Source organism: Desmodus rotundus, chromosome 1 (genome assembly GCF_022682495.2).
Source record: "Desmodus rotundus isolate HL8 chromosome 1, HLdesRot8A.1, whole genome shotgun sequence".
NCBI lineage: Eukaryota > Metazoa > Chordata > Mammalia > Chiroptera > Phyllostomidae > Desmodus > Desmodus rotundus.
The window spans coordinates 200616174-200631182 of NC_071387.1; the positions used below are offsets into that span (position 1 = coordinate 200616174).

The 15009-nt window shown below is 37.7% G+C and overlaps 1 protein-coding gene across 3 annotated transcripts in view; it reads right to left on the reverse strand.

Annotated features, from left to right (window-relative positions):
- Positions 1–3749: 3749 nt before the first annotated feature.
- Positions 3750–15009, reverse strand: part of RANBP3L (RAN binding protein 3 like) — a 97964-nt gene continuing 86704 nt past the window's right edge. For all 3 annotated transcript variants that reach the window (XM_053914361.2, XM_045186430.2, XM_045186433.2), the window contains 6 exons: positions 12779–12881; positions 12292–12422; positions 10681–10801; positions 8859–9001; positions 6044–6233; positions 3750–4506 (listed from right to left, as the gene is read on the reverse strand). In XM_053914361.2, coding sequence (XP_053770336.1) covers positions 4463–4506; positions 6044–6233; positions 8859–9001; positions 10681–10801; positions 12292–12422; positions 12779–12881 — 732 coding nt within the window. In that variant the 3' untranslated portion in view covers positions 3750–4462. The remainder of the gene's footprint in view (positions 4507–6043; positions 6234–8858; positions 9002–10680; positions 10802–12291; positions 12423–12778; positions 12882–15009) is intronic.

A 15009-nucleotide genomic window follows, 5' to 3' on the forward strand; every position in this document is an offset into this window, starting at 1 on the left:
GTGCTGAGCCCATCCAAGCATGAGGCCTTTTAGGAATGCACAGGTCGTAGCCCCTACTGATCACCAAAAAAAAAACTTAGCCTGGAGGAAGAAAGACAAGGGTAGCCTTTGGGGAAGTTGGAGGTTAATGGATAGAGTCTGGCCAAGTGGAGCATTTCTACCAATACTTGGGGAGATAAGGGTTCAGAATGTTAGTGATTTGGACTTTTATTCTGTGTATAAGTAACAGTTAGCCCTTGAGAGCTTTTAACTGGAAATAAGTGAGTCCTGAAAGCAATGTTTGACGACTATTGATCTGGCTTTGGAATGTCGAGCACGTTGGAGGCAAGAGGAGGGAGACTGTGGTGCTGTTGTAGTAGTTACACATGGACCTGAGCTAGGGAAGTAGTAATGGAAATGGAAGAAGATGCTTCTATTATAAGAGTAGATTCCAATGGCGGTGCACACCCTAGTGTTTATACCTGGTGTCCCTTAGATCCACTTGCTCTGGCACACTTTTTACATCTCCGTAGTCCCAGCACTCTCAGTGACTAGCTTTTGGACTTTGGTCAGGTTACTTCATCTGTCTAGGCCTCAGATTCCTCATCTGTAAATGGGGGAGCTGAACTACAGTGATACCAAGGTGCTATCAAGCCCAAACTGATTATGAATCTGTGCCTCTTAGTTACTACCACCAACATTCATTCATGGGTTCACTGAATATTTACAGATTCCGTGCTGTGTTCCAGGTAGTATATTAAATTGGCAAATACGCCATGGAGGCTGGTAAATACCTCCTTTCAATAGGTCACTAAGCCCTTCTGACCGGAAACTTTCTCTTAACACAGCTACTGATAGTGACTTACAGTGGAAACTTAAGCAAACCTCTTAATTTCTGTGGAATGTCATAACTTGAACATTCTCATTGTTCTTTCTATTTTTTACTGTTCTAACACTTTGTAATTCACTAGTTATTAGGAAGGAAGAAAAGGAAGAAGTCACATGACACAGGAGGTTTGAAGGTTAGGTGTATAGTATATTGTCAATGATCCATTTGACAGAAAAATGAATCTAGAAAACCGGCTTGGGATCAAGGTCTGTGGGTTTGACCTTGAATGTGTGAAATTTCAGACCTGCTTTCTTCCCTTTTCACAGATGAGAACTCAAATTGTGGATCTCCCCCATTTCCAGCTACAAACTTCCCTGCATTGGCATCTTCTCATTTGTCCCCTGTTATTTTTGGATCCTCTCCCTTCCATGTCCTCAAATATACTGCTCCAGCAAGTTATCCCCTTTAATGTAACTTTAATTATCTCTCTACTGGATTTTCCTCTTCACACTTAAACATGCTCATGTCTATGACATAATAAAATTTTTTCAGCCCTTAAATGACTCGATCTTTATGCAACATTTAAAATAGTTATAATTTTCTCTTGAAATTTTTTACTTTGGCTTTCAACAAACCAGTCTCTAATGGTGTTCCTCCCATCTCTCTGTCCCCGTTTTGGGTTCTTTCTGAGCTCATCTTCAGGATCTATCCTTCCCTTCTCTTCCCTCCCCTGCCTTTCCCTTTCCTTTTCTCTCCACTCTTCTGCATGAGTTCATCCAGTAATGTGTAATGGAAAGAGCTTGGACTTCGGATTTTAAAAGACCTTGGTTCAAACCCCAGCTTTATTACCTTTGTCAACTTAGGACCAGTTCCTTAACCTTTCTGATCCTACTTCTGTATTTATAAAATGTAATAGCTACCTTATAAAGTTGTAAATATATGTACAAAAGCCTCAACATGTGCCCATTACAAAGTATACACTTGGCAAATATTAGCCCCCTTTCCCTCCCATGACTTTAGCTACTACCAGTATCTTTAGCCTAGACCACAGGCAAACACAAGGCCTTCGGGCCAAATCCGGCCCTCCACCTTGTTTTATCCGGCCTGGCACCTGTGTTTCTACCCAGCCGCAATGCCAAGCTCTTTTCCTCTGGTTAAGAAGTAGTTACATTTATAGAGTCCTAAAATTACATTCAGCCCTTTGAAGGCAACCTCAAGGCTGATGTGGGCCCCAGTGAAAATGAGTTTGACATCCTTGACCTAGACTGTCTTCTGAGCTTCAAATCCTTATTTCTATCTTTCTGTTGAGCTTCATACTTATAATACATGTGGATGGAGATCAAATTATATTTGATTGCCTGCTATGGGCCAGGGAGCATGCTAGGTGCTGGAGATAGAATGGTAAAAAAAAGGTAGTCTTCCTTAAGGAGCATAAAGTTTATACACAGAATGCTTCAGGAATCTGGATGAACAAGTCTTAACTCACCCGTAGGGAGAGCTTTTGGGAAATGTCATGAGCCAAGCCTTAAAGAATGAGTAGACATTTGCCAGAATCAGCAAGAGTGAGAAAGGAATTCCGCAAAGGTATGGAGCGATAAAATGGCACTCCTGAGCCCCTAGAGAATCCAGAGGCAGGAAGGACAGCAGTGGGAGGTGAGGCTAGAGAGGTAAACAGGGAAAAGGACATGGAAAGTATTATATCCACGCTTAGGAACGTGGCTTCTATCCCATATATGCTGGGAAGCCACTAAAAGGAGAAAATGACATGTGTAGCTTTGCAAAGATTACGAACAGGAATTTCTTGGAAGAAACACAAGTAGGGAATAGAGGTCTGAAACATACTGAACCTTATTAGAAATTTTAAAAAAAATTAAGGTAATAGTAAAATAGCCTTTTATGTCCACTAGATTAGCAGAAATTAAGAAGCTCTGCTAACCTCTAATTTTTGAAAATTATTATGTATCAAGTATTTGTTAGGCTAAATATTTACCACTTATTAACTCCTCCCATGCCATAGCGTTCAAATATCAAAACATGTTTAGAAATCATTTTGGAATTGTGAACCTTACCCCTTGTCATAGACTGAATGTTTATGTTCTTGCAAAATTTATATGTTGAAGCTCTACCCCTCATGTGATAATGACATTTGGAGATGGGAATTTGGGAGGTAATTAGGGTTAGATGAGGGTATGAGTGTGGGGCCCTGGTCTGACAGGATAATAGGAAGAGACACCAGTGGCTCCCTCGCTCACTCTCCCTCTCTCTCTCTCTGTCATAGGCCTCAGGAAAAAACCTACCTTGCCAGCCTTCAGAACTGTGAGAAATAAAGTTCTGTTGTTTAAGCCACCCAGTCTGTGATATTTTGTTGGGCAGCCCTAGCAGACTAAGACGCCTCTAACAGGGAAATTGTTTAGGGGTCACAATCAAAAGTCATTTTGAAGCCACCCTGACCTCTGTGGCTCAGTTGGTTGGGCCTTGTGTTCCTCAAAGAGAAAGGTCACTGGTTTGATTTCTGGTTGGGGCACATACCTGGGTTGTGGGTTCTTCCCTGGGAGGGGCACCTACAAGAAGCAACCAATCAATGTTCTTCTCCCTCTCCTTCTCCCTCCATTCCCCTCTCTCTAAAAATAAATAAATAAAATCCTTTAAAACAAAGTCATTTTGAAGCCAAGGGGTGATCAAACTGGACTGAAAAATGAAATACAGCTCTAAGCACTGAGACCAATTTGGTTGTGTACTACATTGTCTCTGAAACGAAAATCAAAAGACGAGCATCCAAACTCTGTCGCACAATTGTTGAAACTACTGTTGAGTTTTTAAAGAAAAATTTCATTGATATATTTGTTTTAAAAAGGTCTCTAGAGCCACACCAAGTAGTATATTAATGACAATTTAATTACATAAATAAAGCAAAAAAACCTGTTAAAATATTTCCGTTTTTGTATACTTACTGTTTTGGTGCATAGGTAATGTATTTTGTTCATTCCGTCAACAACTGTTGGAGGGGTGACTGTGAGTCAGGCACGCTCAATGGATGCAAGTCCAAAGACAAATGCTCTCTTTAAAGGAATACGTGAACATACGATCTTACAGTATTAGGAAATCCCAAGGCTAAGTGAAAGCACACACTTCCCAGAAGACAGATATGATTTAATGAAAAGTTATTATGCAGTTATAATGGTTTGCAAAGAAATGACTGGATTTCGTAAAAAAAAAAAAAAATTGTTTTATGGCCACACAATGTATGACTGGAAAAATAAAAGAAAAATAGATATCAAATCAAGCAACTTCTAATTTTAACTATTGCATCCATCAATATGGCGAATAGTCAAAATCACTTATCGAGTCCTATTCTGAATTAACTTCTTCAAAGCTGACAAATTTTGAACTTCCAAAGTCCATGTATTTCCTTTTTTTTTTAGTCCATGTATTTCTTAAGTTGTCATTTCTCCACAATGATCAAAATGTAAAACTTCAGAATTATTAGACTACATAGGGAAAAACTTTAATCGCAACAAATTGTATTTCATGAACTTTTCTTCTGAAACTTTTCAAGGAACGAATAGGATCTTCTGGTTTAGTGAGGGTGGCCGAGTGCTTTCCGTGCGTGACCCGTCTTTGTGCAGATGCTGCCATGTCTACAGCAGGCAGCGCTCACGAACAGGCAACTGACTGCCGGGGGGTCCACCTGGGAGGGTCTGTGATACAAATTTTAAATATTTTATTATACAACATTGCATTCACATTAATATTGAATTCAACTGAACAGGGATACTTGTGAATATGCTTAATGGTGAGGAAATGAAATAGGTAGAAATCATATTTTTGCAAGTCACATCTGGAAATGGTGCTAATTTTAAACATGACATTTTCAAATAAACCCTTATATCACGGGCAATAAAGTTTTAAATATTAGACTTTTTATTGCTTTCATAACATTTTAGCATTTGTAGGCAACACCTGTTGCAGAAGGTACTAAGTGAAAGAGGGGAAGGAGAAGGGGGTTCATATGACTGATATTTACTTTGCATTATTTCTATTGCTCCTCATCTTATCTGAAGATAGTTGCATATTAAAAAATATAGATTGCATAAATAGGTCATTTGTTGATGACTTTTGCCATTTAATCTTTCAAGTAAACATTGTTAGTGGATACCAACTCTTTTTCTAATAGACCCCATTTTATTGTCGACAACATAAACTTTATAATAATATAAAAGATAACTATACATTTCATACATTTCAAAGAATAATAAGCCATTTTCTTAGTGATAAGGAAAATCATATTCCCTTAGTTCTCTGATTCACCGAGTCAAGCACTTTGTGATCTTGATCTGCATGTTCTCTTGATTAACTTTTGAGTATTAGGCAAAGGAAGGTATTTCATCGAGTTCTGCACATGATTGTTTTATGGATTCTTAAATTATGTACGGTAAAAGTAGCTTTAAGCTTTAAAATGATCAAAAGTTGGAAAACTGCTTACTAACACAGTCTTTCTAAGTATATCAGTCAGCCCTCTGCAGAGCAAAAGTCAAGGCTAAATAAAACTAGTACTGAAAATATTTGGCTGTCTCTATTAGAATACCCACATCTATATAACAAAGCTCAGTGTTTCCTTGACAATGTTTTTCTCCAAAAAATAATGATGAACTTTAATTTAAAATCCACTCATCAGGACAAACACCGAAACTGAAAAGTCTGTTTACTACTGGTTCCATTTCAACCTCGCTCAGTTCATGAATCCTGACACAATAAAAGCAATAATTTGTTTTGCACCAAACAAAAGTCTTTGAAACATAAAGCAGTCAGATTCCAAAAAGGGAATAGAGGTTTCTTGATGTTTCAAGCCAGATTTCCCTAGTGGCTCCATTACAAGTATTTATAATTTATGGCCAATGATAAAAGAATGAGACCAAATGAAAAGAAATATGAATAAATGATTACTTCCAGGGTAGCAATTAATACTTTGAATTGTAAAATGGTCTTTTATACAATTTACATGTAAATGATATACAGGCGTCAGGATGAGGCTGACTTGTGGTAAACCCTCACGAAGGCCCAAGTAGAAGAGAGATTTTCAGACCCACTCCTCAGATCCAAACAGCATGAGCTCTAACCTCCACTCTCTTTGAACAGGGCGGATCCACTCTTAAAAAATCTACTTCATGTATTAGGGTCGTGCTTTGTTCGGCCTTCTTTCTTAAACCGCTGACATACTCAAAGACACGTCTTTACCTGATCTATTCTTAGCAGCCTGGATGAAATCATCCTCATCCTCATCACAGCTATCGCAGTTTAATTGCTGGAGGGCTGTTTCCGACGCGCCATCCTCTCGGTTTGCGTCTTTCTGCTTCTGCAAGCTGCGGAGAGCGACCAGGCGGTGGTGGATGGCTGCGTGCAGAGACCCGGTATCTTTGGCGTTGGCCTGCGTGAAGAAAATTGAGTTGTTAAGACCATGAATAACTTAGCAATAACCACAAAGTAAGGATTTTTTAACCTTTCACTATGAATAAGGAAGGAATTACATGGAATAAATCTAAAAACTAAAAGAGTAAAATGTCAATTTATCTTGAACAAAACTGAATCCTAAAGTGGATAATTTTGTAAGACATCCCAATGAGTGCACTTCAAACTAAGAAAATGAAAGTTAGTGATTTAAAATTTCTATTTAACTTCCTGAAGACCATCCGTCTTCCACTGTTTTCACCCTGTAGAAAACTGTAGAATTTGGGGGATGGGAGAAGACTGCCTTGTCCTTTACCACAGGTGATCAGACTTGTCCGACTTTATACAGCCAGTTGGCAAATTGTCTGACATCATGAATCCCAGGTTTTTGTCATCTAACTCAGTGTTTTTTAAGGTAATGTGGCCGTACGTATATTTTTGTATCTTTTCACAGTTTCAAAGAAAATCTAGGAAATCTTTTCCCTTTGCTAATCCTCCAGAAAGTTACCAAACATTTTAAAACCCAAAACTGAGGGTTAAACCAACTATATGCCAACTTTTGGGAGAAGGGTCTAGGAGTATATATTTTTTCACTTGCATGTTCTTAAGTTGCCTTGGGTACCTGTGGTTAAAAAACTTAAATTTAATGCAATAAAATATTTTTGTTTCTCATATTGTATATGATATTACAGAGTAGTTGTTGAGTATGTATTTGCTGACTAATTTAACTCATATCATATGCAAAGGTGTAATTTTTCTTCAGTAAGCTAATAACAAATATTGAAAGAATATTTCTAATTGAAATATGAATACTGTTATGCTTCCTTAACTTTCTTACATTAAATTTTAGATATGCCTTTCAGTAGTTAAAGTATTTATTTCCTTTTGACAAATTCACTCAGATGTTTTCTTTAAGAAATTCAGAACAAGAAGTTAAAAATAAAACATTTTTTCAATAACAAATTTGCAATGTTTTAAAAAAATTATAATTCTGAGGAAGCACCATAAGAAAATGCTGGTGAGAATGAAAATTGGTTCAGTCTTTCCAGAGAGAAATTTGTTGAGACAAGTCAAAAACTTTTCCCAAGAAAATTAATGTATATGTACACAGAGAATTTCTTGCAGCCTTTTTAAAGAATTTATAATAATGAAATATAGTAAATTACCTAAGTATTTAACAAAGTGGGATTAAAAAAATGGAATGAATTAGGATGCATAATACAATAGAATTCTTTTCACCTGTTAAAAGAATTTTTGAAGTATGAACTATTTAATGACATAAAAACACTGATTTTCATTGATAAGTGAAAAAAAGCTTACACATATGTATTTTATAATCAAATATTAGCTATCTAATCTTCTCAACCAATTTATAGAGTATATTATTATTATCTTCATTTGGCAGACAAGTAAATCAGGTTAAGGAAGGATAAATAACTTGCCTGAAGGTCATACAGTTATGTACAGTTTGGTACACATGCATATTATATGTACATATATACTAAAATACATTATAGACCAAAATGTTAATAGTGACCATCTCTCGGAGTGGAATTTGGGGTAATTTTTATTTGCATTTAATTTGCTTATCTCTAAAAAGTATCCTACAATTTAAAAAGGCAGCATGGGTCCAATATTGCACAGCAGAATTTAACTGTAGTTAACAGTCTCATCTCAGTCTCTGTCTCAGGCAGGCTGCTTGACCCATCCAAAGCCAGGTGATCTAGCATCTCCCTAAATGAGAAACAGGTTTCGGGCATCATCTTATTCTAACATCTTAATACTCTACATCACTTGCACCTAAAAGTGCACTTACTGGTAATTAATAAAATCTTTGGTTTTTCATCAGTGGTCACTTGTCAATGTTTTTTGGTTTTAATTTCCATTACTGTATGGAAGCCAATTTACTCGTATTGTTACCTTCTGCCTGAGTCACTTGGGTACTCAGTTTTCTCCAGCCTTCCAGGTCTCAGCCCACAGGGGAGACCCAGCCTTTTTTTCTGACCTGATTCCTGACAGCCCTCTCTCTTGTGCCTGGATATCTTGCGTTTAAGGTCAAGCCCTCCTGTTGCAGGGAACAGCCAAAGCTGTGCTCCCATCCTGTTACCTTGGAGACTGACTCATGTCCAGAATTGGAATTCGCTGTTGGATTGGCTAACTTGCTAGCCCTGTGATTTTCCATTTCTCACTTATTCCTTCCCAGTGATCTGAAAGCCTTCTCAATTCAGCATACAGTATAAGCATCGGGCTGTGGATTCTTCTAGCTTCTTAGCAGCCAGTCTTGACACCTTTGTTCCCTTTGGTAACTTAGTAAGATTTTTGACATAATTTCAATTAGTAAAGAAAAATGTAGAGGCTCGGTGGCATATATCAATAAAAATGTCTCAGGACGGGTACAAATTGATTACTATAGATTGTGGTATTAATTTCTAAATTTCATGTAAAATTTAGGTCACATTAGACTGTAAACAACAAAAATGAACAGCTGATTTTTTTTGCCAATGGTACAGATTGTCATAACAAAATGAAAAAAACAAATTAGTAATTACAGAGATCTATAAATAGTAGGGTGGGTAATCCTCTATCATTGAAATTTATTACTTACCTGAATTAAAAACACTTTGATGCTGTAGTCTTCTAAATCAGTAGCTGTTATTCGTAAATTTTGGTGGTTTGCTCTTTGAACTTCCATTTGAGCCCAGAGTTTGCTGTTGAGAATCAGCCTCAGGCTGCCTTGGTTGCGCATAACTAAAATAGGAAGGTAAATTCATCAGGCCACGGAACAATGGACTTCTCAGCCTTCCAGGGGAATTTCCCATTGTGGAAAGCAAAGTAAATCTTGTAGTTGTTTCTCAGATTGTATTTTCACTCTTAAATTTGACTCGATTATAACTTGGTTTTCAAACGGGGCTTTATTATGTTAGAGGATTTTTGTTTGTTTGTTTTGGTTAAAATGCTGGAGTTATGTATTTTTTCTAATATTAAAAATGATTAAAATTTCAGAACTCCTTTGAGGACCTAGTGGTCTGAAGAATTTATCCAGGAATTGTTTAAAATATAGAAAACTGAAAGAAAATCTTTAAGCATTTGGAAAACGGAGTTAGTTAAATGAATGATGGAGCAGCTATTCGAGGTGTTATGAACCCATTAAAAATACTGAAATAATTATTGCTGCAGAAAGGTGATCATGGTATACTGTGTAAAAAGAAGAAATCAGGTTGCAAAGCAATATAAACCTCATGAAATATATTTCACATTTTTCAATAGATGTGTACATTTATGTATATTGAGAACAAAGCCTAGAGGAAAATATTGTTAATAGAGGCTATCACAGGAAGATAGGCCTATAAGTGATTTTTTAAATTTTTGTTGATCCGTATTTTCTGTCATCTATAACAAATATGTATTTCCTGTATAATAAAAGAGAAAAGTTGTCTTTGGCAGCTGGTGGAAGGAGTAGAATTAAACCAGAACAGAAAAACAAGAAGCACCTGCCTTGGGAGTAATACTTGGTTGGATTACTTAGAAACCTGTTTTTCAGTTACAGAACTGAAGACATTGTTTCTATTCCCTTAGCCTGAATTCTATTCCTTACCCATTTTTTCAGCTTGATATTTCAGACTCAACAAACACACATAGACCTAGATCCAGCTTCTATCTGTGGTCTCCTCCACAGCTCTGACCGCTGAATGTTGACCACACCTATCCACCCCATCCAGATCTCTGCTTGGGCTCACTTTCAGTCTGGGCCTCTGAACAAGGGCCAGCGTGTCTTCCCGATGCCAAAACCCTCCCAGGTCTCTTAGTTTGACTGACTCCAGATTCCAACTACCACTCTGCCTGCAGAATTCAATAACCACACACCTTTTATTTGCCTGGAAACTTACCCTTCATCCCAACACACACACCGTGTTTAGAATGGCAAGAGTAAATTATAAGGCAAATGTTCTCTTTTAGAAAAACTATTTTCACTTTTTAAATAATTTATATCATATTCCTTTAACTAATAATCTATTAGTTAAGTAGGTTTAACTAACAATCTATTAGTTAAAGGAATTACTATTTCAGTATGTGGTTGACTCTGTCACAGGTACTTTACATGCATTATCTCACTGAATTCTCACAATCACTCAGTTAGTTATGGAATATTATCCCCATCTTGAAATGATACAACCAGGGCAGAGAGAGGGTAAGTGACTTGTCTAAGATCACAGGTAGTCAGAGTGGGAACCAGAACTGGTACCAGTGTACTCTGATATCAGAGCCTACTCTAAACAGGAAGCTCCTATAGTACATTGGAAACAATATTGTTCTCAACAGTCTGATGTATTGACATATTTTATGACGCATCTCCAGAAAGTGATATGCATCTGTATTGGAAGTTTTACCCTGAGAAACAGCTCCCCACCGTACAAATGATTCCTTACTTAGTCTGGACTGGGAGACTCCGCAGTCGCCGCCGGCTGTGTCATTCAGCCTCAGCGCCCCCCGGCCCCTTTCGGTCCAGGACTCTGTTGTTTTGTTGAATACAAAAAGCTTGCAGTTGATCTGAAGGAAAATATTTTACAATGTCAAGTATATAGAAAGTGTTTTTCAAATTCTTTCCTATACTTTTATTTGTTTGATCTCTTACTAAAATAACCTTTGTTAATGATTTATACATCAGCTTTTAAATATTATTTAATTTAAAAACATACAAGTTTTGACTAGCTCAAACATCAAAAGGCAAGATGATGTACAAAGGTAGACGTCCCTCCCCAACCCTAGTTTCCCGTCTGTGCTTTCTATCCCCTGCAACAGGTTACTGCTATCACTAATATTTCGTTTATCCTTCCAGAGATATTTATATGTATATACACACCAATACATGCATATGTTCCCATTTTCTTTCTGTAAATGGTAGAATATCATACTACTTTCTGTAGCTTGCTTTTTCACTTAACAGTACAGAATGTGGCAAAAGTAGGTTTATAGTAATGAGCACATGAAACAGTTAATTCTTGTCTTACTTCTTAATTATTGTATTATTTTCCACATGAATAACTGTAAACTCCTTTTTGCCCCACCCTGCATATCTATATATACACACCAACTTACAAATTAAACAATGCTATTTGAGCTACGTGATTTATTTGAAAGTAAAGAAACCATGAAACTATTTGTATGCTTAAAATATCTTAAACACTATAGCATGAGAACTAAGTATGCTACCAGAATACCCAGCTACAATTTAAAATACCAGTGCTTTTCAAATACCACTGTGTACAGGAATCACCTAGAAGACTTGCTAGGGTCTCACCCCTAGCGATCGCTTTGATACATCTAGGGCTAATCAGATGCGAGGTTATGCTTTGAGACACACTTGTATAGTAGATGTCTTAGTAGATCGTGGAGGATGAGAAGAGAAAAGGGGAGAGTTTGGTAGAAGAGCAGATGTAGAAAGATGAAGGGAAATCGGTGCCTGGTTGAAAAAACTGGTTAAGTTGTAGTAATCAGTTTTCATATGCCTAGGCTGGTACCTACACCACTCAACATTCAAATCCTGTGTAGGATACTGTGTGCTAGCTACATGTGTGAAATTCTTGATTCACAGGAAAATCAAAACTTAAAAACTTTCAAAAGGAAAACAAAATTCTTTTACCATCTTGAACTAAAATCAACTCATCAGCACTTGAAAACCTTCAGTGTACGTTGCATTTTTAAGCCACATGATAATGGCAGTGACTGTACAAGCAGGTGGAGAAGGATAAAACAGGTCGAAGTTGTGTGAGGAAAGGGTTCTGAGCTGTCTTCTTCCTAAGGGGTGGATGGGAATGGTTGTAAACCCAACGACCAGTTTTCTTGCAAACTACATGTACGAAATGGAAGAACACAACAAAATACTGGTTTAATTTTTGGAAGTGTTTAAAATTTTTATTTAAGCAGCTTAGTTTGCTTGGAAACTCTATTTCTGCCTTTTAAAAAGATGTCCCTGCTGATGGTAACTTCATTCTGTGTATGTAAGTGCAACCACAGAGAGCAAGGCAGGGTATACAGACCTTCAACACATTATATTCTGCTTCCTCCCCTGTTATTACATCAATTTTCTTCAGCAAACATGTTGGTGATGATTTAGAAGAGAGAGCAGAAGCTGAGTCAATTAGGGATATATTTTTAATAGAGTCTGTTCCTAAAAGAAAATGGGGAAAAAAGAACACATAAAAGGCCCCATTTTCTCTACAGTATACATTCTTTGTTGCCCGTATTAAATACTTGTTTCTTATACTTTTTATAACAATGAGTGTTTCCAAAAAACCAAAGTTCTTGAGTTTAGTTAAATCTCTTTAATGATTCCCAATATCATGAAGTCAACAATTTTAAAAAGCTTCCATATCGTGTAACCATATTTATATGCTTAATCTTTTCCAAGAAATTTTAAAATACTGAACTATTGTTTTTGTATTTTGTAGATATTAAATAAATGATATGGAAAAATGGGAAATGAACTAATTGAACCCAAAGTTTTACAAATGAAACAAGTCTTACTTGAGTTTGGAGAGTTGATAGGAAATTTTAGAGTGGATTTGAATAGTTTTTCCTTGGCACAGGAATCGTTTTCAAGCTGAGGCTGGGTGAGTTTTTGAGTACCCTAGGTGGGGAGAAAAGATATATTACTTAATTTTACCCTCATTTATTCACAGTAAGTCGAAAGATATCTTTGTTCTTCTGTTTAATAGAGGGGCAAACCAACCCCACTGCTATGTTTTTGTCTGGGCTCCCTACAAATAGGAAACTCCTCCGCATCCTTAGAGGACCTTGGTACTGATCTTCAGGAAGCATAATCCGGTTACCACCAGCCTACTTCAGCGGGGATCTAGTTCCAGAGACAATGTGAGGCGTTTTAGAGGCCCAAAAGGTGGTGACAGCTGTTCCATGCTACCACCAGGCTAACCTGACACCTATAAGACAGTGCAACTATTATCTACCTACTATTATCTATTTCAAGGTATTTCAGTATTCCCAGCAACTCGCTGTTTCTATCCATTGCATTAAATAAATAATAATAGTAAAATTATCCAGAGAACCCACTGAGCTGTCTCACAGATCATCTTCAGAGAGACTCTTAATTTTCCTCCAAGAAAGATTTTGCCAACCATCACTTTTAAGGCTGCATGCATGGGTCTGTGCTCATGCGTTGTAAGCAAGGCCTGTGTGAAAAAGATGGGGTAATTGCCCTGCCATTAATGATACTGTATGGCTCCCAGAAGAACAGGAAATTGCAGTGATACTCAGGTGTATATCTTTTTCCTTATAAATGCAAGATTCTTTCACACTATTTAACTGGACATCAAGATATTCTATTAAAATTGGTAGAGAGGGGGACAATTATTTTCATGTTCAGAAAATAGAAACTAAGGCACAGAAAGCTTAATGATTAACTCGAAAAGCTTGTGGTCAGCTAGCTAACAAGTCAGGAGGATATCCTGGCTCCCATTATCAAAAGGCCACGGGAATGCAGGATTAACTAGGAAACAAATACAAGCTATCTCTGTTGCTCCTATCTTGAGGATGTTACCAACTTAAAGAGATAGGAAGCTCAGGTTCTTTTATGAACCAAATGTAAAGTGCCCACAGGAAAGTGCACAGGTGCCTCCTCAAAGTAAACCTGTGATCCTGACCTGTTCCTTTGCACAGATATCTCTCTGTCTCTCTCTACTAGACTATAAGCACCTCTAGTGCACTGAGTCTCCTTTAGGTTTGCATAATCCCTTGTCCATGTGGTTTTCCAGCCTAACTATATATTAGAATCACCTGACACCTGGCCTCACCCACAGAGATTCTGATCCAATCAGTGTGGGGAGATGCCCAGGCATGAGGAACACTTTAAAGGCTCACCAGATGTCTAATACGCAGTCACATGTGACACTAATACCAATGCTTTGTATGTCGTAAGAACACAATACTTCATTAAATTGAACTGAATATTAAAGTTGATCTTACGAGGTTTGGAAAGTATTTTATCTTTGTCTGTGCTGTCTCACAGAGGCCGTGACTAATCTAGTGCCAGATTTAGGAATAAATGTCATGGACTAACTGTGCCTAAAGCTATTGCCTAGAACTTCACTCTGCAAGTTGGTCCATTCTGGTTCAGATGCAAAGGTGTGGGTCAGCAGCTCTAGGATTGCCCGTGTTGACCTGCATTTTAGGAGTGACGGAAGTGTGCCTCTGAACTAAAAGGCTATGATGCTATTCTTGGAATTGGGGTTCAGCCTGGGGTAGGTGTGTAATAAACTACATCTTAAAAGTGACTGATTTGTGGAAGCCCGGAAAGTCCTGGAATAAACTGGCCTGATGAGCTGGTCCTTTTGTTATTCTGAACCATTTCATGGGTTTTTAAACCTCTCCAGCCTCCCTGAGGTCGTTCACGTAACTAATAGCCATAAGGCAAGATAGCCACTTTGGCCTATCTTCACCAAGATTCTGGTCTGTGTAAAAGCTGGAAAGGGAGTGAAGATGTGATGGACCACATTAAAGCACAGGCACATTTGTGCCATAGTTTTCACTTTGCTGTGTAAATCCTAGCCAATTGTTAGACAATTGTTGGGAACCTCCCTGCCTCGTTTCAGAAGCTGTAACCCCCCATGGCTAAGGTTGAGTAAGAGACCTTGGGACCATAAGCCACTAAGGAGACAAAGTTTATCTCCTGGGCAGGAGGGCCACCTCTGCTCCCTTTTACTTCACCCTGCTTTGCCCCAGGCAGATGACCAATTAGCCAA